At 42.6% G+C, this 23,692-nt stretch overlaps 4 protein-coding genes across 8 annotated transcripts; 1 reads left to right on the top strand and 3 right to left on the bottom strand.

Moving 5' to 3' along the window:
- Positions 1 to 1,227: 1,227 nt before the first annotated feature.
- LOC115677082 (uncharacterized) lies at positions 1,228 to 7,092 on the top strand. 4 transcript variants are annotated; one of them, XM_056305511.1, is made up of 9 exons: positions 1,314 to 1,414; positions 1,623 to 1,823; positions 2,281 to 2,392; positions 3,146 to 3,336; positions 3,428 to 3,522; positions 3,609 to 4,028; positions 5,010 to 5,118; positions 5,434 to 6,079; positions 6,709 to 7,092. In XM_056305511.1, exons 2-9 carry the CDS (start codon positions 1,770 to 1,772, stop codon positions 6,828 to 6,830), a joined length of 1,749 nt encoding a protein of 582 aa, XP_056161486.1. In that variant the 5' UTR covers positions 1,314 to 1,414; positions 1,623 to 1,769; the 3' UTR covers positions 6,831 to 7,092. The 4 variants fall into 4 exon arrangements, with proteins under 4 accessions (XP_030455994.1, XP_030455995.1, XP_056161487.1 ...); XM_030600134.2 differs by lacking the exon at positions 1,623 to 1,823 and having other exon boundaries at positions 1,228 to 1,414; XM_030600135.2 differs by lacking the exon at positions 1,623 to 1,823 and having other exon boundaries at positions 1,275 to 1,414; positions 2,255 to 2,392.
- A 2,025-nt stretch (positions 7,093 to 9,117) lies between these two features.
- On the bottom strand, positions 9,118 to 14,713 carry LOC130134667 (uncharacterized). Of its 2 annotated transcripts, XR_008815000.1 has the most exons (10): positions 14,302 to 14,713; positions 13,778 to 13,876; positions 13,196 to 13,668; positions 12,278 to 12,479; positions 11,727 to 11,897; positions 10,849 to 10,949; positions 10,579 to 10,647; positions 10,393 to 10,433; positions 9,788 to 10,049; positions 9,118 to 9,493 (listed from the first exon to the last, which is right to left on the bottom strand). XR_008815000.1 is itself a non-coding variant. In XM_056305489.1 (9 exons), exons 1-9 carry the CDS (start codon positions 14,467 to 14,469, stop codon positions 9,967 to 9,969), a joined length of 1,407 nt encoding a protein of 468 aa, XP_056161464.1. In that variant the 5' UTR covers positions 14,470 to 14,713; the 3' UTR covers positions 9,118 to 9,966. The 2 variants fall into 2 exon arrangements, 1 of the variants encoding a protein (XP_056161464.1); XM_056305489.1 differs by having other exon boundaries at positions 9,118 to 10,049.
- Positions 14,714 to 15,292: 579 nt separating this feature from the next.
- On the bottom strand, positions 15,293 to 17,431 carry LOC130135761 (uncharacterized). The gene is made up of 3 exons (XM_056305490.1): positions 16,442 to 17,431; positions 15,770 to 15,942; positions 15,293 to 15,662 (listed from the first exon to the last, which is right to left on the bottom strand). The coding sequence occupies exons 1-3, from the start codon at positions 17,306 to 17,308 to the stop codon at positions 15,515 to 15,517; spliced, it is 1,188 nt and encodes a 395-aa protein (XP_056161465.1). The 5' UTR covers positions 17,309 to 17,431; the 3' UTR covers positions 15,293 to 15,514.
- A 2,634-nt stretch (positions 17,432 to 20,065) lies between these two features.
- Positions 20,066 to 22,560, bottom strand: LOC115677127 (subtilisin-like protease SBT1.2). The gene has a single exon (XM_030600194.2). The coding sequence runs from the start codon at positions 22,547 to 22,549 to the stop codon at positions 20,231 to 20,233; it is 2,319 nt and encodes a 772-aa protein (XP_030456054.1). The 5' UTR covers positions 22,550 to 22,560; the 3' UTR covers positions 20,066 to 20,230.
- Positions 22,561 to 23,692: the final 1,132 nt, after the last annotated feature.

Here is a 23,692-nt window from a genome sequence, read left to right as displayed (position 1 = left end):
ATTTTTAAGAATGACAAATGTTAATTCAACTTTTCCACTACTATAATGAAGAGGCCTCTTGAGGAAAAAAAAATGGAAGCTAACTTATTTTAAAAAATTCTATGTGAATGAAGCGGCAAAATAAAAATCAGCACATAAATTAAAAAAAATGCATTTAAACTAAAAGCAGAGCCTACTTTCTGTGTAAAATTTGGGTCAAATAAAAATATAAACCGAAGGATAGGGAAAAAAAATTTTAGGGTCGTTGAGGGAATTATCAGATGCTCATAAATTTCGAAAATGATTTTTTGGTTGAAATCGCACGACATTTGGAAATTTATTTTTTTGTCGTAAATTTGGAATTTGATAAGAAATCATGACATATAAAGCTCTGTGAGCTATCACTATCCTAATGTTAAGTGTTGCCAGAATAAGCACTCATTCCATATGGGATTCGACAAAACCCTTTCTTTTGCTCTCGTATCTTATAGTTCCCTCATAAGATGCAATTGCATGGTGATCGAGCAAGTGTCTCTTTTGAGATAACCCGATCGATGAAAATCAAAAAGAGGAAAGAAATCGATGCTCATAGACGTGTGAGTTGATACCATCGCATATTCACCTATTAATCGGCTTCTTTTTAATCGGGAGGGCAGATGAAGCTGCACACAAAAACTTTCACCAATAAAAAAAAAAGAGAGAGAGAGAACAGAATTAGTCGTCGCAAATTGGACAAAAGAACAATCTCATTATTTACAAGAATGCTAATTTTTTTGTAACAGAATTGCGAGATATATACAAAATCACCAGCATCAACTTGATAAGTTATATAATTTTATGTAATTGTATTTGAATATTTGCTCATGGTCATTAAAATTTATTAGTATTATAAATTTAACAATACCATAATTATTTAGATAAAATTAATGATCATGTTATAAGATAATTATGTCTGCTTGACCAGTAAATTGCCAGCCTAGATTTCAATTTTTGTACTGGTCATGAAAAAATTTAATAAATTTGATATTCTGTTTTTAGTTCTTTTTTCCTTGACCGATAAAAAGAAAGACAAAGGACAAAGAAAAAGGAAAAGGAAAAAGAAGGTTATTTTTTTTCCGACAACGGCGTCGTTGCGGTGCGGCTCAGCCCCTCTGTCGCCGCCATAACTCCTGCGCGAAGAGAAAAAAGATCAGAGCTTTCTCGAAGCCGCAGCTTGCGTCGCTGTCCGTGGTGGCTCTGCTCCCTGAGAGATTCATTGGAGAAGAAGAAGGAGAAGAGGAAGAAGAAGGAGAAGGAGAAGATGTTCAAGAAGGCGCTCGAAGCTAAGACGCAGCAGAGGCTGTCCGGCGCCGACAAGAAGAAGCTGCGGCGGGCCGTCAGGGACAAGTTCCCCAGGTGCTCCGACTCCGATCTCGACGCCCTCCTCCCTCCTAAAGTGAGCTCCTCCTCCTTCCACGTCCTCCTCCTCCGACGTCGTCTCCTTCTTTTCGATTCCTTTATTCTTAATGAAAACGTTTGAGCCCGATTGGGTTCTGGCGGATGTCGTTTCGGATTCCGCCTTCCGATGGAGGAGGGGTCTGCTTGTTTGGTGGATGAGTTTGTGTTTTTCTGAGTCGGTTCCGATTCGCAATGCCGCGTTGAAGTGGCGTTTTCCGGCTCTTTGGCGCGGCGGATTCGATTGCGATGTCGGTTCGGGTCCCCGGGTGTTGGTTTGTATTGCTGCTGCATTGAACTCGCGAGGCTTCTTTTAGCTTACTGCTACGCGGTTGCTTTCAGGCGACACTGAACCGATGAAAGATGTGGCAGTGCCGAAGAAAAATTGGATTTTTACCGAAAAACTGCGTGTATGATGGATGAAATCATCCTACTTAATTGTTCATCCCAAGGATGTTTGCAAGTTGAACGATAAGTGGACAATTCAAAAAGAAGAAGAAAATGGTGATTTGCGATGTTTACAAGCAATTGAAAATCATGGGCACTTCATAGTTTTCGCTAAGAGTGTGCAAACTGCTGATCTGGAAGATATAGCTTCCTAATCCTTTTTGAAAAGATGTGTGTCACGGAGTTCCTCCTTGGGTAGCCTAGCAACATGGCATTTGTTTGATCAAATGAGAGAGCTTGCTACACCTACGAAGATCAAAAGAACGTGAACGTTACTCGCCGACCAATCTCCGAGAAATGACCAAATTATATTTACATTTTGAACTTTCATTCAAATTACTAGTGACTTAAAGAACTTATCACATCGCTTTAATAGTGCACTAATCGAGCGTAGGTGTCCCTCTGGCATGTTTATTCTAGGCCGAGATGATGGTTGCAAAGCTTCAAAACCGAGTGCATGTGTACAGTGTGGAAGGCGAATTTCCAATGTTCTTTGACATTGATGGAAGAGGCTCGGAAATATTTCCTTCAGGTAAGCATTTATATGTCCGCACTTTTTTGCTAGAAATGAGGTTTGTTTTCTTCCGAATTTGCCATTATGTGTCCTGCTAAACTTACTGCTCAGCTTTCAAGGCTTCATTACTGACAGCACCCTCTTAATGAAAGTTCACGTTACCAAAGATCACACAATTGTTTGGGCCATTGTTTTTGCTCAATCTCCACTCTGTAGAACCATATATCTGTCCGTGATTGTTTATGATTTTTTATTTGAATCAAGTAAATGAAGCCTATATTAATGTTATTTGGGTTCTTTTAGGACAGTTAGCTATTGGTGGTGAAAGATTTCTTCTTGTGTTGAGGTGGTTTTTGAGTTTTTTTATGGGGTGCTGTGGCTTAAGCATTGTACTATTGGATTATGCCACTGCTCATATTCTTTACTCCTAATATTTTTTTTTTAAAATTGAGTGTACGGATGCATACATTAGACCCAAAGTCATCCGACCCTTCCCCTGACGCTTTGCATGGCGACGCTTCTGCACGTAGCTGCCCTTTATATTCACACAGCTAGTTCAAGGTGCTTGCTTAAGAGATTTCATTGCTTAGAAGCTGTGAAAGTATAGAACCTCAAAAGAGGAAAGAAGGGAATAGGAAGGAGCAGAAAGCTTCAAAATATCAGTACACCTTGTGGAACATGAGATCTTGACCTATAGTATATCATTGCAATTAGTAATCTGTGTCCTTGAAAATTTTGCATGATTTGATGGTTCTGCTTTTATTGCTGCAGTCTATGCTCTTTGGAGAGTCCCTGAAATTGTACCTGCTTTCCTACTCAAGGGAGGCGAAGTATCTCGCTTTATCATTGGTGGAGCAGATTTGATGTTTCCTGGAATTAGTGTGCCTCCTGAAGGCCTACCTTCATTTGCAGCGGGGGAGATATGGGCAGTTAAAGTCCCTGGCAATCCTGCTCCAATAGCTGTGAGTGTCTCTTTAGATTTTCTCATGACCTTTCGTTTCCTTGCTGTTATGCTATTCTCTTTGTGTTAAATACCAATCCAAACTTAAACAGGTGGGAACTACCACAATGAGTAGCAGTGAAGCCTTGAAAGCTGGTTTACGTGGAAAGGCTTTGAGAATAACCCATCACTATCGGGACCTCCTTTGGTAAGTATTTCCAAAAACTAATTTTGGGCTTAATCGAGTTATACAATTTTCAGGTTATCTTATCATTTTGTCTGGAACGTAATTAGGGAGACTGCTGAGGGCCGGTTTGCTCCAAATGCCGGTTTCTTGGAGGATGTGGTGTTTGAAGACCCTGCTTTCTTATCATCTCACCAGGAGTCAACTGCTTGTGAAGGTCAAAGCGAGGTTTCAAATGATCAAGAGGATGGTGCTGAAGATGAAGACATGACTGAGTCTGTTAATGAAATGAATCCTGACTCTATTCAGATGAGAAAGATGGATGGTAGTACTGAAAGTTCAGATAAATTAGTTGCAGATATTGGTACTTTGACGGTTGCAGATGATGTTTCTGCTGAGGGATCAAATGTTGAAGACCAGCATAATTTCACATCTGCAGATGTAGATGCACTTCTTGACAAATGCCTCTTGCAAGCCCTGCATACAACCATCAAGGACAAAGACCTTCCGATGCCTGGAAGCACATTATGGTAAAGAATCCTAACATTCCCAGCCCCATGGACAAGAATCTGCTGGATCTTAGTTTGGCTGTGTTTAGATGCCTCTCAAACCTGTTTGGGTCGCTTATGCACCTTGTGACAAAACTGTGAGTTTTAGCTTTTTGGGAGAACTAAGTCACTCATGGATCCATGCCTTATGTTGATCCATATGTCTGGATTTGTTAGGTACCATGCTGTGCATTTCTGACCGGGCTCTATTCTGGTGTCTACTAGTTGCCTTATTTGTTTGCGTGTTTCTAGAGTATGATCCTAGTTGTTTTACTCCACAGAAGCAGAGTAGACTCTGTATTGGTTTATGTGAATGTAGTTGCTATGGGTCCAATATTCACCTGGTAGTAAATTGTGCATAGCAATATGAAACCTGCATAATATCATCATATCCAGTTTTAGGAAACATGAACTAGTATGCCTTGTGGTTGAGAGTATAGTATCATCACTTCTCTCGCTATTCTGTGTGAGACGTCTAGCTAAGTTTAGATTGCATTCATAACTTTTTAGGTCCTAGTTTATTCCCAAGCAGAATTGTTTTGCTTTTTATAGTTGATTTGTATATTCTAGCCTAATCTGGCTGAATTATATTTTATGCTTGAAAATGAAAAAGATAGAGGATTTCTATGGATAGCAGAGTATGTCTCTCTCGATGCTGTTTAACAGTCAGTTGAGGAACAAGGAGATTGATCTCTTTCAGGCAACCTGCGAATTAGGAGTTCTAATGATCGAAGAGTATTATATCCAAGAAAATTAGAAAGCTGGCTTGACTGAAAGCCTAAGATGCTTATGATGTTATAATATCTTGATTTTCCGTACTCATTATCCTTGCTTTAGCAAGACTTTATGATCATCTGCTCTTTGCCATACCCATGTCGATGTACGTGCCAAATTATTTTGACATTTCACTGGATGTATTTTACTTGGGACATGTTTTACTTTCTTCTTATGTGATTGCTGCAGGTCAAACCATGTATTGCCTTGTAGGCCTCAAGGTGTCACTCTTGATATCAAGAAGTCTTCATACAAGAAATTGTCAAAGTGGTTGCAGGCGAAATCAACTGCCGGACTGGTGTGTATACCTGCACTGTTAGTGAGCTTTAAGTTTGTTCTAGTGCTAAAGCTCTATGATTCCAACATGTGCCCGGTAGTATATCTTTAATTTACATGGCTTTTAGCAATATCTATCATCTTTCACATTTATTGCTTCAATAGCTGTTCAGTCGGGGAATAGTTGTGAACTTAGTGCAAAAAGGTCTCTTCTGTTGTAGTTTTTTGGCTTGCTCTTTTTTTAAGAGGACAAATGAGGCTCTTCTTTGGCCTTTGCACCGCTAAATGTATGCCTGTATGATTAATTTCGTATGACCTTCTCTGGTTCTTTGGACAGGTTTCTGTAAAAGAAGATAAATATAAGAAGGAAGTAGTATTATTAGGAGTTAATCGAAATCATCCTGATTACTCAGCATTCAGACCAGAAAAACGGCCTGTGGAGAAAAGTGACCAAGTTGGTGATCATGCTGCAAAGGAAAGTCAGTCAGATAAAACTCTTAATGTGGTGGAGGTCTACAAACCAAGTGTGCATGTCAATGCCATTTTCACTTCTGTAGGAGCTGATAGGGGAAAACTCTGTACTGCTTCAGAAGCAACTGATATTGTATTTAGATACGTTGAGCAAGAAAATCTGGTTAAGCCAACAGACAGGTCCACTGTGGTGTTGGATGCCATACTGTGTGATGCACTGTTTAAAGGAGCCATAAAGAAAGGATCAATGTACCCGTCGGAAATTCATAAGAAAGACCTGGGATCAACATTCATTAGCCGCATGCAACCACATCACGTAGTTACCAGAGGAAGTGATTCAGTTGTTCGTAAGGGTGCCTTGAAAGCTATTCAGATAATGACAGAACGAAGGCAGGGTAACAAAAAGGTTACGAGACTATCTGGTCTCGAAGCATTTTTAGTGGATCCAGAAGCATTGGCATCGGAGCTGCAGAAGAAATTTGCCTGTAGCACAACAGTGGCTGAACTACCAGGTATGCTACTTCTAGGTACTCTGTTGTATAAATAAGCAGTTTCTACTGTCATATTCTACTTATGGCAGGCCAGAGAAAACATGTCGGTAGGACTTTGGCAATCAGTTTGCCTTTCACTGCAGAAATCAAAATCTTACTTGTGTAATTGGCTTGGCTGAGCTTATCCTAACAATAGGAAGTAGGAGTTCAATAGACTGCTTCTCTTCCATTTCAAAAAAAAAATTGAAACCTGGTGCCTTGGTTTGTGAAAGCTGCCAGTTGCATTATGCTCTCACGTGCAGCTCGTCTCAATGAGGAAACAAAGAAAATCTATACCCTGTGAGAAGCAAAAACTGCTGTAATTTGGCGAGGCAGAAAGAAAGTTTTTTGTAAGCACAAAGACTTTGTTATGCCCTGGCCTTGGATTGTCTCGTGTTGATGGAATCAGCCTAGGAGCAGCTAAATCATGCAAGTAAAGAAATCTGAAATAGTGGCATCTTAGGTTCAGAAAACATTAGGCTTTGGATTTGGATTTGATATCATCCTGCAGGCTATTTTGGCGACCTCCTTTGCATTACGCAGATGTTAATATTATCTTGAAAACCGTTCGATTTCATGTTTATCTAAGTCGGATGTGGTTGACATCTCAGGTAAAAAGGGGTACGAGGTTTTGGTCCAAGGTGGTGTGATTGATGATCTGGCGAGACATCTGATTGAACAGTACGGAATTCCAAAGAGGTATATGGAAGTTCTTGATAAGACAAAGAAATAAGGAGAGAATTGGTCAGTCCGCCGTGGCGGTACACTTTACATGTTGTTCCTTTATGAATAATGTTGCGAAATGATGTCTGAGGGTGCACTATTCTGTGAGATCAAGCGTCTGTTAACGAGGTCGACCTTCTCTATTGCCTTGTAATTTTGGCTTCATTTCAATTTCTTTAGATTTTCAAGTTTGTGGCTTCTGAGTTTTGATATGGACATGGATTGGAACTAGTAAGTAAAACCATTTATGCTCCTGGAGCACCTTATGGCCATACACCAAGTCAATGATGAAGCACCCTGTTATGAACTCCTGTATTTGTTCTTCAAAGAAAGATGTTACCTGGACTCTTGGAGCGCTTAAATCTCTTGCAGCCCCTTTATCGCATTAATGGAATTAGATTATAATGTAATAATCATTATGCTGTAAGGTTTAAGTGATGTAATACATGCTACACTATTTGATTTTATGAACGACATATATAATAAGGGCAGGATAGCATCAGAATTTCCAAGTTCCTCTTAAAATATAGAATCAGATGGAATATGATAATTATTACTTTAATAGTTAATCATGATTCATGAGTTTAATTATTCTCATATTAGTATAATTTATCATATCAAATATGTATTTATGGTAATAATTCATTTAATTACAAGTGAAGCACATAACAAGTGATTCTCTTAAAATATAGACTATGCTGTAGTAATAATCACTTTAAGCCAAAATCATGAGTGTAATGGCCCAAATAAATCATCAATATATCACGATTTCATATATAGATTTGCGTCCATTATTCAATTTTATGATTTAAATTTAATCATATAATATGTGATTATATTAATAGAATTGCGCAACTAATGATTTGATTGAAGAAGCTAGTATATAACAATTTGAGCATTACTAGATATGATTAGTAATTAAGATAATTATGGGATATATAATATTTTACTGTGAAAATTTAGGTAATCATACCTAGTAAGCAAATAATTATGCTAATTATTCGATTATGTCAAAATAATTATAATTGGTGCTATCATTACAAAAAATAAATAACTATAGTTACAATTAATATAAATTCTAATTCTAATTTATCATCTTATAGTGCTGAAGTGAGTCAAAGAAAAGAGACGTTGGGAACTAGCATGTAACGGTTATTATAGTTTTGACTATAATAAGGATTACGATGTAATAGCTATTACTGTAAGTAAACACTGTAATAGGCAGTCAACCTGTAATAAACATGTAATGTATAGCTATTACTGCTACCAATTTTTTTTGTATTTTAGTGCTGATTGCCCAATTAAGGTGTCAATTCTTTGTTAAGTGTCGTCAACTATTGAAGAGAATTGAAGGCGTGTGAATGATCGCGCGAGCTCTTCGAGTTCTATTCGGTCTGATTAGATATGTCGCAGCTTATGCTCATGCATCAAGACCTAACAATCTTCACGATCACTTGTTAGCTGGATGCTGCTTATCCATTGTGTATTATCTAGATTGGAGGATTTTTGGAATTTTTGGTGCGTTTCTTTTGCGAAAAAAAAACGACTGTCGGAAAATCATTTCCTCATTTTGCCTCATTTAGCATCACTAAGAAAATGCACCAACAGATAATATTTTCATGCGCAACAATTGAACTTGTTACCTAACTTGAGATCCCAACTACAGGAGCCGAGTGCCGAGTGCTCAAATCAAGATCCCCGTGTCCGAACCCGAGTCCTTGCTCGCCCCGTGAGCTAGGACCTATGTCGTTGGTTCGTCCCCTCCAGAAAACGTGTCAAATAATTTGAAAAAAAATATAATGGATCGAGTCAATGCTAATAATCAATCCGAGTTCTTAGGATTGATATCGGTCCATCGGTAGATCACGGAATGTCGATGATCTTGTCTGTGTAATGATGGGGAGTCTGCTTCGACATCATCCACCCCGCATCTGCCTTACCATCATATACTTCAACAAGAATCCCACGATGATCTTCTCGTCTATGCGTATAAAACATTGCAAAATAGTACAGTACTGTAATTATTACCACAAAGAAGGTTCTCAGATTGAAATACCTTCCGATTAAAAATCAGTTTCATAGACAAACAAAAACACAGGTAAATCTACCAATTCCTTCGTGCATAGCACTGGCTATTTAGCTAGCTTTATAGAAAGAGATATGCTACATCGCATCATACCTATAGTGGTAGAACATTGCAAAGAGACTTAGAGCAACACGAGATACATTCTAAAAGACCTTGAATGAGACTCAATTTATCACCGTGTCAACTATAGTATACCGTGATGACAACATGCTGGCATGACAAACATTTTATACCCGAATCAGTACTAGTTGAACACAGCAGGGTTCTGCATTCTTTCATTGAGTCAACAACGAATGTAGCAGTATATGTTTACATACTCAAGACGACCTCCCTCTCATACAACATCAACCTCAGTCATTGGCATGGCAAACTAAAGAAGCTAACACTAAGAAGGCTAAGGACTTCCTTTTTTACAGGCAGAAAAGGACGGTCTTGAGGTGGTGTTGCATTGCATTGACAAAGAAATCAAATCAGAAGGTTAGCTCTCCAGGACTCGAAGCCAGGTCAGAGCCAAGAAATTGATCTAGCCCACCAATCCATAATCTCCTGAAGGGTAGTACTTTGAGGACTTCACTGACAGTTCAAAGCTGAAAGCAGAATTGACATCTGGAAGATTAGAACCAGATATTTGTACCACAAACGAGCAAATGCAAATAGATCGGGAAAGAAAAATTCATGGTCCAATCCCAAAGTTTTTCTTATCAGTTCAATCTTAAAGTCTATGCATCACAAAACTTAAATAGACCCACTATGATAGCCTGGCATGATACTCTTCGTTCAACTTCCGCATGCCAGTTAACAGTATTTATGCCCTAAAATTTTAAGAGCCTAAGATATAAGTTTGTTAACTATATCCTGCTACACGTGATTTCAAAAATTACCTGACTGCCAAAATGCATGTGGCCAACCGACCTATCAGCCAACAATCATCACAAAGACCACTTGAAAAGCCATTTGTAGGTGAAACTTTCCTTGTATGAAGACTGTTAATGCACTCAACTGGTCGGGGGAAGCTATACTTGGAGGGAAGAAGCTCTGCTTAAACAGGCAGACCAAAACCTCATTCATCAATGCCACCAAGCCACAACTGAGGCCCACGAACGTGAAAGATATGAAGACACCATATCCTCTCAGTAAGTTCACCTAGAAATGAAGCATGAATTTTGTTCAAAGACACAACTTTATTTGTTAGAACAATTAACACTTCGAGCAAATGCCCTGATCTGCAGGGAACAAAATCATCGGTTACATTTGGAGGACCTAAAGAGATATTATACGTGTGAGATTTATTGCAAGCACGATAAGACATTTGGAAACTAAACTAGGCCTTGCAGCATGAAGCCCATATGATGAGGAGCATGTGGGTTCAACTGGCTCTCTCGAATCATGCACTGGAAGGAATATTGTACTCCCCAAAATCACGTATATAAGCAACTAATTAACTGCAAGCACAAGGAAGTAAGAAGAGATGGCTGCATATACTCACAATCTTTGTGCTCCTTCCTTTCTTGAGTGCAACTACAACACCTACAAGGGAAAGGTCATGCAATTGTTTAGATCAACAAATTCATCTCCACAAATTCATAAAGTTATCTTTTCCTGGCTTTGGAAAGAAATCTAAGAGTAATGGATCTGAATGACTGGGAAAAAAAGTGAAGTTAGAATTACAAACCTTAGCATCGGAGAATCTTCTTTAAGCTGAATCTCAATCTGGCTCACGTAGAATCTGAACAGAGGTGACCTGCCAGGGTAACAGTCATTCTGAGTCTCACAAAAGAGGAGGCTTGACTTATAAAAAAACACTTTACCTAGTGAAGCTCAATAAATACAAAGATTATCAGTGTCACCATTCAGAACGTTAAGTGTGTATACTTTTCTGATAAAATCGCAGACAACGATAACTCGGAGATAAACAGTTTGAAGAAAAAGATGCTCAGATTACCAGGAAGGAATTGCAGCTGCTGACAGAGCAGGTGGTACCATCCACAGCAGACGAACTTGACCATCCAATATATTCATAAGATGATCAAGGATGCGACCTTCCTGCTTACATTAAAGCAACACTAAGCAACCCCAACTTCGATGGTAGTAAAAAGTTTAGTTTCTGGAACTACAGAAGAGGAGTAAGAACATCATGTGACAATCACACTGTCTCACTAATACCGAAATCGCATCATTTATATCCCTCTATTTCATTTCATGAGAACCAGAGGCCTAAGAGGCCAGTTTCCAGATTGTATTGTATGAGGAGGTTAATAACTGTATTGCTCTTATTTTTAAGGTGTTACGGGGGGTGTTGTGATGAGATATAGGATTGAGGGAGGGCAGTGGAATATAGAAAAAAAAACGAATGATGATCCATATAAATAGTATCATTCCTATTATCAAGTTATTCATGACAAAGACTATTACTAACTTTATTGTCCGAGTTCAATCAAGTTGTATATCATAAGGCAATAGAGTTCAGCAACTTTTGAGTGGTGGTCAACCACAAATCCAATGGAAAATGGCAGATCAAGTGGAAGCAGCAGCTGTCAACAAACTATGAAGGAGCAGCTGCTGACCTGTAGTGTTGATGTAACTGATAGGTCTCTTTCATAGCCAAAGCAACCGATTTCAATGACAAAAGATGATAAAGTTGAACAGCAGTCACACAATCTTTCATACCCAAAGCAACCGATTTCAATGACAAAAGATGATCAAGTTGAACAGCAGTCACACAATTGCAAAATATTGAAACTTAACCCAGCATTCACAAATTCCATGAATTAACTTGTTAGCATAAGCAGTTGACATGAAGATCTTACAAAATTATCATACCTTTGAGTGCACCATCTTCTCTTTTAAAACTAAATTTTGAGATCTTTCTGAAAGCAAGTTGCAAACTTCTGAAAATCTTTGTGAACTAGCGAAGGAATCACAAGAAACTGACTGAAGATGTTTGATTACTGAGCTCCATCTTCTGGTAACACATCCTAATAAAAGAAGTTCCTACAAAGAAGAGGAAAGGGAAGATCATTGCCAGTAAAAAAGGGAGGAAAAAGGCTCTAAGTCCACATTGATGTATTTTTAGTACTTTAGCTTCAAGAGGATGTTCCACTTAAGGATCAGTCCATCATTCCTTCATATTTAATTATCTCATTATTAGTGAACAAGGAAAGATATTATCTAAATGGGTAAATAGATTGACCTTAAAATTTATTACTTTTATTGCTTCTGTGTGCATCTACTCAAATTTATGTAGAGATCATCTCTAGTCTTGAAGTGAATGATCCATAAAATGGATTAATTAGACAATATTGGAAATCTCAGAGAGCATGATCATTCAGGTACCAATAATCTGGCACTTCCAGAAGAGAGGAAAAACGTACTATTTTGTCAGACAATCTGCCAAGATTTCTCTCTTCTGACATATTCAGACGTTCAAAAACTTGCAACCACTGTGTTTGAGAAGCAGCAAATATCATGCTGGCACCAGATACCAGTCTGATAGTTCTCTTATCGACAAAATATGTGAGGCTCCTTGTTTTCCAGCGATACCAAATTCTTACCTCGTCCAATTGATCAGTATTCCTGAATGACAACTCAAATTTCTCAATGTGAGGCCAAGCTAAAGTCAGTGCTGCAAACTAGCAAGCAGGCGGTTTCAGGTAAAGCATTCAGCATCCATAACATTGGCATACAGACATTTAAACACGCTGCACCTATGTAAAAGTTCTTTAACAGTAAAACCCAAGCACCATCTGCTAATAGTCACCACGTAATGCAATCTAATTGCAAGAGCAGACGCACTCCACCTAATTTTTGAAGTTTGCTGAGCTGTGAAAATCCACAATGCCATGGTCTGCAGTCACCTAACATATTTTGCGGAGATCTTTTCTCTGAATAGGGCAGAATAAAATTGGACTGCCTTGTCCAAATGCAATGGGTACTCTGTGGCTCATACATTGGCCCGATGTGATGGCTCCACCAGAAAAATAAGTTCTTCAAAGGAGGATGTAGTGATATGACTGTCCTAAGCTCAAGGAATAGTCAACTTATACAAATAAAAAACAAAAAGTAGCAACTTAAAACTAACACGATCACAAAAACCAACAGAATGGCACTACCTAACTTAAACTAATGTTCAGATTTCTTCTTACCACTGATGTTAGGGTACGTAATGAAGCAATCAATTATTAAAGACAACAAGGAATTAACTGAAGGGTTTCAACAAACTTCCTGTTAAACTTTTAAACATCAACCGACATCTTTATCAAAAAAAAGAAAACCGCTTACATGCCACCCACCTTGAAGCTCCATCATGTGTTAGGTGCTCCCTAGCAATGCTTTGGTCGCACCAAGTCAGCTGACTGCTACTTACAGCTTTAGAGATAACAGCCAAGCTTTTCTCTGCTGAAAATATACACGAAACGGCAGACTGCCTTTTCAGAAGCTCTTGGATGCAAGAGCTCGTCCCGTTCTGCTTACCACGCTCTTCAATCTCATTATTTGCTATGTCAGCGTGATTAAAAGGTGAAAACTTCTCAGAACAATCGCCGTCGTGAAGTGAGTCAAGAGAGGTATTCTGCAGGCTCAACGTGTCCAGGTATCTGCTGAGGCGACCGGGATCTTCTCGTGAAAGGACATCAAGATCCATCTGAACGGTTGAACAGAGAAGTGCTCTGAGATTTGAATCTCTTAATGGCAAGCTATGGACCAACTGCTCGAGCACGATGTCTCTAGCCCTACTCAGAGTAGCAGAGGATAGTTTTGCTAGACCCTGAACATTGGGAGAAAAATGCTGAGAATTTGCACACTAGCTTCAGGAAAAATCATCATAACACTCTCCAAAGGTTCACAGCTTGGAAAAACCATTTGTTACCTACAACCTGAGGGAAAGAAGCGTCTGCTACTATCACAGAGAGAGCTTTATCAAGTTCTTCCACGGACTCATCATAGTCCTCTGAACAGCTGAAGGACTTGAACACCTGATAGTGATTTTAACGAAATCATCGATCCCGCTACAGTTGCTAGAAACAAAAAAACTAAGGCCTAGTTCAGACTTTGAAGTAATAAGACAGGCTAATCCAGAATTATGATTATATTCATACTAGAGTGACTATCATTTGCTCAAGCAAACACGCTCTTTCAAATTTCTCACGGTGGCAACATTGAAAGGATTGGAGGTTAAATTAAGTCGTGCATCGCATTGTTGAAGCTACAACAAACCCAAAAATTAAAGAGCGAGTGACAGCAGATTTACGAACTATAAAAACATCAAGACCCACAAGCATCAATCAGCACAAACCATACACTTTCTGTATCATTCACCCAGAAACGAGATCACTCAATTCGTCATCAGAGACTAAGAAATCAGCACGAGGGCGTCAAAAAAGAAGAAAAAGATACAGACATGTTCGAAGAAGACGCCCCATTGGAAGGCTTTGGTGACGTTCTGTTGGTCCCAGTGGGCTAAAAGGCCAGAAGACTGGTACCCAGATGCAAGAATCAGGATATCCGCGAATCCCTTCACCAGATTCACCATCTCTTCCAAGCTCACGTCCGGGTGCTTCCACCCCATTTTCCCGGAAAATTTGCAGAACCAGGTTTCGCGAGCTTTCTCTCTCTCCCTTTTCTTTCACTTGCTAAGAGCAAAAGAAGATGGTCTGGCGACGAAAGAGCCAGAAAGATCGGTTTTTTGGCTGACCCACTTGGAGCTTTTCCTTTTCTGTGGCAAACCAATAGAAGCCTTGAATTGAAAGTGCTCCCTTTTCCCGCTTCCAGATGTTCGCACACCTTGGTCGATCATCACGCGACATTAATGGCGTCACTGGTAAAGAAAACATTTTCACGGGGTTTTTGAGTGATATCAGAGAAATTCCGTGAGAGCGCTAAACGCGTGAGACGATAGTATGAGCGAAAATGACACGGATAATCCATAAACTCTGCTCCAACATGTAATGTAGTTTCTAAAGTTTTTGTACATGTTCAATCTAATCTCTGAACTATTGAAAGTTTATGAATCACATTACACATTTAAAGAAAGTTTAGGGACCATATTGGACAAATTAAAAGTTTAAGGATTATTTGTGTCATTTTCCTATACTATAAAGCCAACTCAATGGCCACTTCAATCTCAAACTTTTATCGAAAAGATCTTAGAAAGTTTGTGACCATTTTAAGATGCAATGACGATACGACGTAAAAAAATAGACGAAATGGTTTTCTTTTCCTCATTCTAAGAAGTTTAAATTTCAATTCGTTCCCTAAACTCAAAGGAAATATTTACTTTCCTCATTCATGTTTTTATCATTACAACATATTTATCGTAGAATTTTATGCGCCTTAACGGGGGTGGCAAATCATGAGACGATTCGTTGACAAAAAATCAAACATGATACGAATTTACAAAAATCACATTTCGATAGAGCCTAGCACGGTAACACCAAAAGGGAAACTTTACGCATTCTCATGTGAAAATGCAATATTGTACACTTTTCTTGTCCTAACTAGAATCTTATGTATATAGCCTACCAAAAAGGAAAACGGAGTAGTGTCTGATACGTGAATGGCATGTCCTACTTCTTGCCGTGTCAACTCTGTTGATTCTGAGAGAACTTCCGCGGTTAGGCGCCGACAGAAGCCGTAGCCTGCCCCCGAAATTGCGGCGACATTGCATAAGTGGCAAGCGACGCTTCCTCTTCATCTTCATCTTCGCCCTGCTCGTCTTCGTCTATTTCCCATAGAAAACTAGCATATGCTGCTTGAACATGGCTGCGTTCGTGAAAGGATTATGATTTATGAGTCGGTATGTCCACAGAGGTAGTCAAAGTTGAAGCGCAATGCCAATAGATCAGTTGGCGAAATGTGCAGACACAAACCTGTCTTCAGGGGCAGCTTGAACAGCACGCTCGAAGTACGTCGACGCTCTCGGTTGGTCGCGATGGAGCTCCCATACTAGCTTCGCATATTGCGACAGGATCTCGCCGTCTCGAGGATCTGCCAAAATGGCGCGAGCATAGTATTCCTCTGCTCTCTCCAGGTCTCCCTGTGTCTGGTAATAAAGACGTTGGCAAAATTTATTAAGACAGGTCAGGAAATCGTGGCAAAGTAGCAGGAGATGTTCTTCGATAGGAATTCCCGAATGATTGTCGATTTAGAGTCGAGCATTCGTCCAAATTAACCATCACTGTGCAAGGTGTGATAGAGTTCGATTTGTTACTCAATAATTTGCATCTTCTTACTGATTAACCCGCGTCGGCGAATTTAACTGACGTGATAACTGCACCAATTGCCAAATATTCAAGAACCCCGTATAGCATAACCTTAAAAAACCCAAAATAACGTATAACGAATAGGTCCGTGCAATTGTGGTCAGATGATATTAGTCGTTTCTGCAACTGATTCATCAGAATTTCCAAGAAGAGCCCGTGATTATATCACCTGGAGTACTGGGTGATGACTGGTGAGAACTGTTATGCCATGTAAATCTCAACATTTCACAAATTGAAATCATCTGACACGGAGAATACAGGAAGTGACTTGTAATTTACCTGATAGAGAAATTGAGCATAGTTTCTGAGAAACAAAGAGTTGTTAGGACTCTCCTCCACCATTTTCTTATAATGCTCTTCAACCCCCCGATTATTTCCATCATCGGCTCCGTCGTCCGACGAATTAGACCCCCTGCCGCCTCTGCTGCCGCCGTCACCGTCCCAATCGCCTCCGCCGCCGAGCCCTATCGCTAGATGCATTTCTTGCCTGACCCTCTCTTGGTTCTCTTCGAAACCGGACTTCTCAATCATATTCACACCACCAACGCTGCTCACCTCCTCCTCCGCAATCAAACTCATACTTTTACTCCCCTTGAACTTCACACTACTCTCCACCAACGATGCCTCTTCATATTCTTCGTACTCTTCTCCCTCCTCGACGTCGAAATCGCTGTTCTCTTCGTCCTCGTCCTCGCGGCCATGCCCGTTCCTATGAAACGAGAAAGACGGTATCGTCTCCAACATCATGCCTCGAGGCCGAACCGAGGGCTTCTTAGCATGGCTCGTGGCGCGGAACTGATCTTCACTGCTGCTCAAGGGAGACATGTTGAAGGCCAAGCCTTCCAAGTTGCCGTCGGATTGGGCTCGCCGGAAGCCGCCGGCGCCGCCCTTGCGTTGGTTGGGAGCGTCGCCCAAGTCATGCACGGAGGGAGAGGTGGGGGAGGAGTTGCATGAGATGGTGGAGAAGGCGAGGGACCCTTTCGGGTGGAAAGAGAAGCTGTGGTGGCCATGGAGGCCGGTCTTGCGCGCCGCCGCGGCGACGGCGGCGAGGGCGGCGGCCTCGTGGTGGCTGTGAAGGCTTGGGCTGTCTGAGAAAGAGGAGAGGAGAGACCCAAGAACTGGGGTGGAAGAGCTCCTCAGCAGCATTCTTCCTCTTCTCCAAGAAACTGGGGAAGCAAATGGAGGAAGAGCTCACAACTTCTAAAAGAGGGCAAAGGCAAGGAAGGGAAGATTGTCTATCAACTGATGAGGGAAGACAGGTTAGTTAAGGGCTACCACTTTCTTTTATATGGAGGGAGGGAGATCTCATTTACCCTTTTTCCATGAATTATTTCATGTGATGATGGTGAGAAAGAGAGGTTATGTGGTGGAGGTGGGTGGAAAGGGATGTGCCTTGGGGGCACGATTGCACCGAAAAATATCAAGTGGGGGGCTGGGGTTGGGAGCCCCCCCAGAAAGAAACAAAACAAACACAAAAGGCAAAGGAAAAAATAAACAAATAAAAAAAAATTGGGATTGGAAAATTTAGTATATGAGAATTTCCACTTCTATGTTTTACCAAGTGTCGCAATTTACATTGATCCGGATCTCCAACACTAGTGCATTGAAAGTTTTAAAACTTATCACAAAAGTGTAATCGAGTCTTGAAACTTTCAAAAATTGTAATTAAGTCTTAAAACTTATCATGAAAGTGCAATTGAATCATAAAACTTTCTAAATGCGCAATCAACAAAAAGACTTGATTGGACTAATTTGATAAAATTTAGGACTTGATTGCGCTTTTTGAAAGTTTGATAACTCAATTGCACTTTCGCGATAAATTTTAGGACTTAATTGAACTTTTGAAAGTTTTAGAACTCAATTACATTTTTATGCCTTTATGTTAAGACTTCCAATGCACTTTTATCTCTGTAAAATAATACGTTACGTTCTCAACTAGCCTTCATATGCTCGTAAGAATTCTCCGCGGGCCTCGTGCAATCGCCGCCTTCCGCCAAGCATTCCGTGTGTAGAAGAATCCATCGTCATATGACAGTTCAAGCTTTTACGTAAGCGCTGTCGTATTGTCCGGATCTTTCATCGTTCGTTCCGGGACGGGGATGCTCGCTTCGTGGAATTTTGAACTTTCGCCAACGTGTTAAGCGGAACAAAAAAGGCATCTTTCTTTCTTTCCCCCACGACATTCTCCAGCCGTGTGAAGACCCCGGATGGCAGATGGGGAAGTTTCGGAAGCATATGCAACGTACGTTGGATGCTTGGCTGTCTGTCTTGAGTTCTGATGTTCATGTACACTATACTTGCCTCAAAGGGCCTGTTTGATTGGGCATTTGAAAGCTACTTTGGGGCTCTAAAGTCTCTTCCGCAAATGCAAACCTGTTTGGCAAATATTTTGGCAAGCTTTGAGGAGATACAATTGCATCTCCAAAGCCTCTAAGGGACTTTGGTTGAATGGAGGGATGGAGGAGCTTTGGGGACTTGCATTTTCGAATGTAATGTGCGACCGTTCACGTGCACTGTTCATCTTCCCGACCGAGACCGGCGACCACCGCCCGAGGGGTCCGGCCACCGCCGCCTGGGGCGGCCGACGTCCGGCGACCGTCGCCTCGGGGGTCGGTGACCCAGGACCCGCCGCTGCGGGGTCGGCCGACCCGGCGGCCGACGCCGCAGGGGTCGGTCGACCTCGAGGCGGCGCCTAGGTCGCGTGACCCGGATCCGGGTCGTGCGACCTAGGCGCCGCCCTTAGGTCCGCCGACCCTGACGGCAGGTCGCCGGGGTCAGCCGACGCCCAAACGGCGATCACCGGCCTCGCGCAACCCAGGCGAGGCCGCCTGAGGTCGCGCAACCCTCCGGCAGCAATCGCCGGGGTTGCGCAACCCAGGCGACGCCTGAGGTCGCGCGACCTCAGGCAAGGCTAGCCAGCCGGCCATGGCTCTTCCTTCTTTGCTTTTTTTTTTTTAAATATTAGCAAAAGTTATTCACAAAATTAAATTTTACTAAACGGTATTTAGATCAAAGTTGCTTTCAAATGTGATTTTAAAATACTCGTTATCAAATATTATTTGTATTTCGAAAAATCTCTTTAGCTCAAAGGTATTTGTATATATGCAAATGTATTCCCTAAAAGTCGAACCAAACATGCCCGAAATCTCTTCAGACAAACAAGAGAGAGGGAGAGCGAGACAAAAGGAGGGGCCAAGGTTGACCCGACCACCACCAAATTCTTTGATTCACGTTTTTCTTTGCCTTTTGCCAGCTCCTCCTCCCCGCACGTCCGTACACGTGGCAGAGGCCAGGACTTTCGTGGGTTCGCGCCACGTGTCCTTTGGCTCGATGGAAAGAGTTACCTGTCCTATGCTCAAGACAAGTTTGTAACTTTCACTCCCGTGGAAAAACCAATTGGGGAACGCAAAATGGAAGACAAGTTTGATGGGGAATTCGCTCGATCAATCTTAGATTCATAGTACGGATGTGAATTCAATTATAAATTTATCAATTTTTATCGATTTAGACCTAAATATTTACTCAAAATTTTAATAATTTCCACCGAAAATCGAAACTTTGATCGACACAACTTACCATTCTCTAGTTACTGGCACGACAAATGACATCTAAAAGTTGAAAGATGTCCATCATTTCCTCGACGAATTCTGAGCTTGTCGTCGGGCTTTGCACTAGTAGGAGTTGCCAAGTTGAGCCGACGCTGATTCCGATCGATCCGAACGCAGCTTGCGGTATTTTAGGTCGGGTTTAGAATTCCTCGATTGCAACAGCTTTCGCCTTTTTCTGGTTTTCATGTGACTCCCCAAGAACTAGCAGTCTAGGGATTGATCACATTCTAGCAAAGAAAGCACTCTACTCTCAATACGACAGACAGGATGAGACTCACACAGATTTACAGTCCTAAGAAACCGATTTTAGTTTTATTTCGCCAAGACTCATCATGGTAAAGAAACCATAACCCAATTCAAATTCGTCCTCCTAATCAATTATCACAGCGACGATATTAATAAGAAATCGCGCTTTGTAAATAGTCCTACCGCGCGAAAAAATAGAAAAAAATCCGGGTTCCTAATTCTTCCAAGCCACTGAGATGGGGCTTCTCACTCTGTACACGCTTTGGCCAGAATGAACCCAAGTCAAATGTCCCTGAGAGTAGCTAAGTTTTGGAGTCCCAGCTCTCTTCCTTGCTATAAACCACACTCTGTAGCTCAAAGTCTGGTTCATGTGCCTGAACACAAGCCTCCTTGGCCTGACTCTCAAGCTTAGCCCCTCCGGCGCCGCCGCTTCCACCGAGTATACAGAATTCGGCTCGCCCACGTTAGTGACCCGCCTCCTGACCATCTTCCTCCTCTTCCCGTCCTTAAACATCACGGAAATTGCAGGGTAATTTAGGCTGAAGCCCCTGTTTGACCTTGAGAGCTCGCGACAGCTGACATTTCGGTGAGTGATAGTGAAGATGTCCAAATTCGTGTAGCCTAATGTGCACAGATGGGTGATGTAGTCGTCCGGGTTGATGTCGTAGATCAATCCCGGGTTGATGGCTCTCGCCGGGTTCACGTGCCCCGACCCCATTGCGAAGATCCCCGCAGGTTTGTTTCCGTCCATGATTGGCTTCCCTGAGTGGTCGGTTGTGTCCGAGGTCGTCATGATTGCCGACTTGATGGCTGCCGGGGTCCATCCTGGGTGGATGGAATGGATCAGAGCAGCAATCCCGCCGACGTGAGGGCAGGCCATGGAAGTCCCTGACATGACTGTGAAGTTCACTCTCCTGGAATCTTCAGGAAGCGCACTTGGACCTAAGTTTTGAGGCCAAGCAGCAATAATGTTGACTCCTGGAGCAATCACATCAGGCTTCAGGATTGTAGGATTAGTCAAGCTCGGTCCTCGGGCCGAGAATTGAGCCACTGCGGGCGCTCGGCTTTTCCCAATGACGGTCCCGCCGAACTCGATCCTGGCCCTTGGCCTTGCGGTGGAGTTAATGTAGGCCCTCAAGAGGATCGACTCCGAATATCCGATTGTCGTCGCTGGCAACACGTGGACATCCACCGAGTCCTCTTCAAGGTTTATCTCGGTATTCGCTAGGATCATCGCGGCCCCACCCGCTTCCTTCACGATTTGGCCCTTCTCCGACCTCCCATTGACTCCGCGGTCGCAGACAACCATCTTGCCTTGAACCTTTTCTCTAGGGAGTGACCCTCGCAAGCAAAATTCGCCCCCCATGTTGCCGTCAGTGACGTAAATCAACTCGAGTTCTTCACCAGACATTGCTGAACGGTCCCTCGCGGGGTACAAAGATTCTCCGTATAGGAACTTCCCGTTGCCCAACCGAACAATAGCAGGGAATCTCCGGTCAAGCGTGCTTGCGCCTACAGTTAGAATCCACGGAGCTTCGTTGGCGACTGAGTTCAGGATTGGCCCGTTGTTTCCGGCAGAGCATACGACTGATACACCCTGCTCGACTGCACGAAAGCTCCCGATAGCAATGCTATCCGCAAAAAGGGGGATCGGGAAGCCGCCAAGTGAGAGGGAGAGGACATCGACTCCATCCCTGATTGCCACATCCATCGCAGCTAATATATCAGAGCTGTAACAGCCACTGAACCAGCAGACTTTGTACACTGCAATGTGGGCGCCCGGGGCCATCCCGCGGGCCACGCCGGCCCCATTACCAAGCACGCTCGCCATTGCCACAGAGGCTCCCCCAGCCGTTGATGAGGTGTGGGTCCCGTGGCCATGGGAGTCTCTTGGCGAGACATACTCAACCACGTCGTCCGCCGAAGGTGACGGAGAAGCCACCCGGTGCCCCTTGGTGAAGAACCGGGCGCCGATTAGTTTCCGGTTGCAATTCGAAAAGTTGAAGCCCTGCCCCTCTTGGCACGTCCCCTTCCATTTCTTGGGGACAGGCGGCATGCCCCGGTCGTCGAAGCTTGGGCTCTCGGGCCAAACTCCGGTATCTAGGACACCGATGATCGTCCCGCGCCCGAACCTCGACTCACTCCAAGCCCCTCCCGAGGGATTCAATCCTAGGAACTCGTAGGAATAAGTAGTTTGCACTTGGAGGACCCTGTCGGGCCGAATGGCAATGACATCGCTCATTCGCTCCAAGTTCTCGCGCTCCAAGTTGGACAGGCGAGCGGCGAAACCGTCCATCGCGGAACGGTAGGAATAGAGCAGGCGAGAAGAAGGGTCTTCCACGGGAGAGGGAGGGACGGTGCGGTGGATGAAGGAGAGGTGCCATTGGAGCTCAGAAGCGAACGCGAACCGGGTCGGCCCATTAGGATGGAGCTGAACTATGTAAGTGTGGAGAGGGTCGGTGTTCGCATGGAGCACGGCCAAGCAAAGCGAAAGCGAGAAGGTGACGATGAGCGAGTTGATATTGGCTTCCATGGGTATTGTGTCGAGACACTTTGCTGCATGATTCGGGGACACATTTGCGGGTGACTTATATGAAGAACTCGCACAGAGAGAGAGGGAGTGAGAATTCAAAACTGACCTCTGAGCGTAGAAAAGACGAAACTCGTGAAATTCCAGGGCTCTTCATCACGAGGATCATTTGGCATGAGAAAGAGACAGAGAGCTCTTGAGGAGCTTCAGTGTTCGTGTGTGCTCTGAGCTCTTCGTCTTCACGAGAAGTAATGGTCGGTTTTAATACATGAAGAGCCGTTGGATTCGAATGAAATGTCGGGCGAATGTTTGATGCTCGGTACTTGGGTTAAAGAGACGGACGGAAGACATGGTAAGTAGAGCGGAGAGTTCGAAGCTGTACTGAGATGAAAGGTGAAAACGGCCATCGCCAATTCAATGCTTGAGCTTCTGTCTCTGCGCGCGCGCGCGCAGTGCATTAATGATAAGGTCTTGGACTTAGCCATCCATGGCTCCCATTCCACGCATTTGCCCACCGCGCAAGTAGCCAATCAAATTAGCTAAGGAGAGAGAGAGAGAGAGAACCACACTGTTCTAGGAATTACAACATTACTGGGTATATCTCAATCCCTAAAAAATGTGTTAGAATCTCACTCTCAGTACTTACAAAGACCCGAGATGCGTCGAAGACAGCGATGATTTTGGAACGGCGATGCGGTTCTCAACCAAACGAGCATTCTCGTGGATACAACCCGGCGACTTCGGGGGCTATGGAATGATCCGTCGGTGTGAGATCGTGGTTCACGGCCATCCTCCAATCCTAATGCTAAATGGAGGTTGCAAAGGGTTCATGTATTTAAGTGTGAGTACATGAAACAAAGGATTTTAGATCATGATCGTGTATGCAAAGAAGTCGATGCAAATCACAATTCGTTTTCACGGAATAACAACATCAAAATGACCAACATCGATTGGGAACAGATTTACTTCTTTTTTTTTCATTACCTTTAATAATATTACGGCATTTGGTGCGGTTTTCCGAGTAGTGGCTACGTATGTATAGACGATGCCGGACTATCTTGGGTCTGGTTCTTTTATCGCTCCGACCCGTAGTTTTCGGACGAGACAAGAAATCCAGATCTGGCCCATTTCATCGAGTTTAGCATT

The sequence above is a fragment of the Syzygium oleosum genome, unplaced genomic scaffold (assembly GCF_021117445.2).
Source record: "Syzygium oleosum isolate NSW1041296 unplaced genomic scaffold, Sole_v2.1 Sole_v2.37, whole genome shotgun sequence".
NCBI lineage: Eukaryota > Viridiplantae > Streptophyta > Magnoliopsida > Myrtales > Myrtaceae > Syzygium > Syzygium oleosum.
This window is presented reverse-complemented; position numbering and strand designations above follow the sequence as displayed.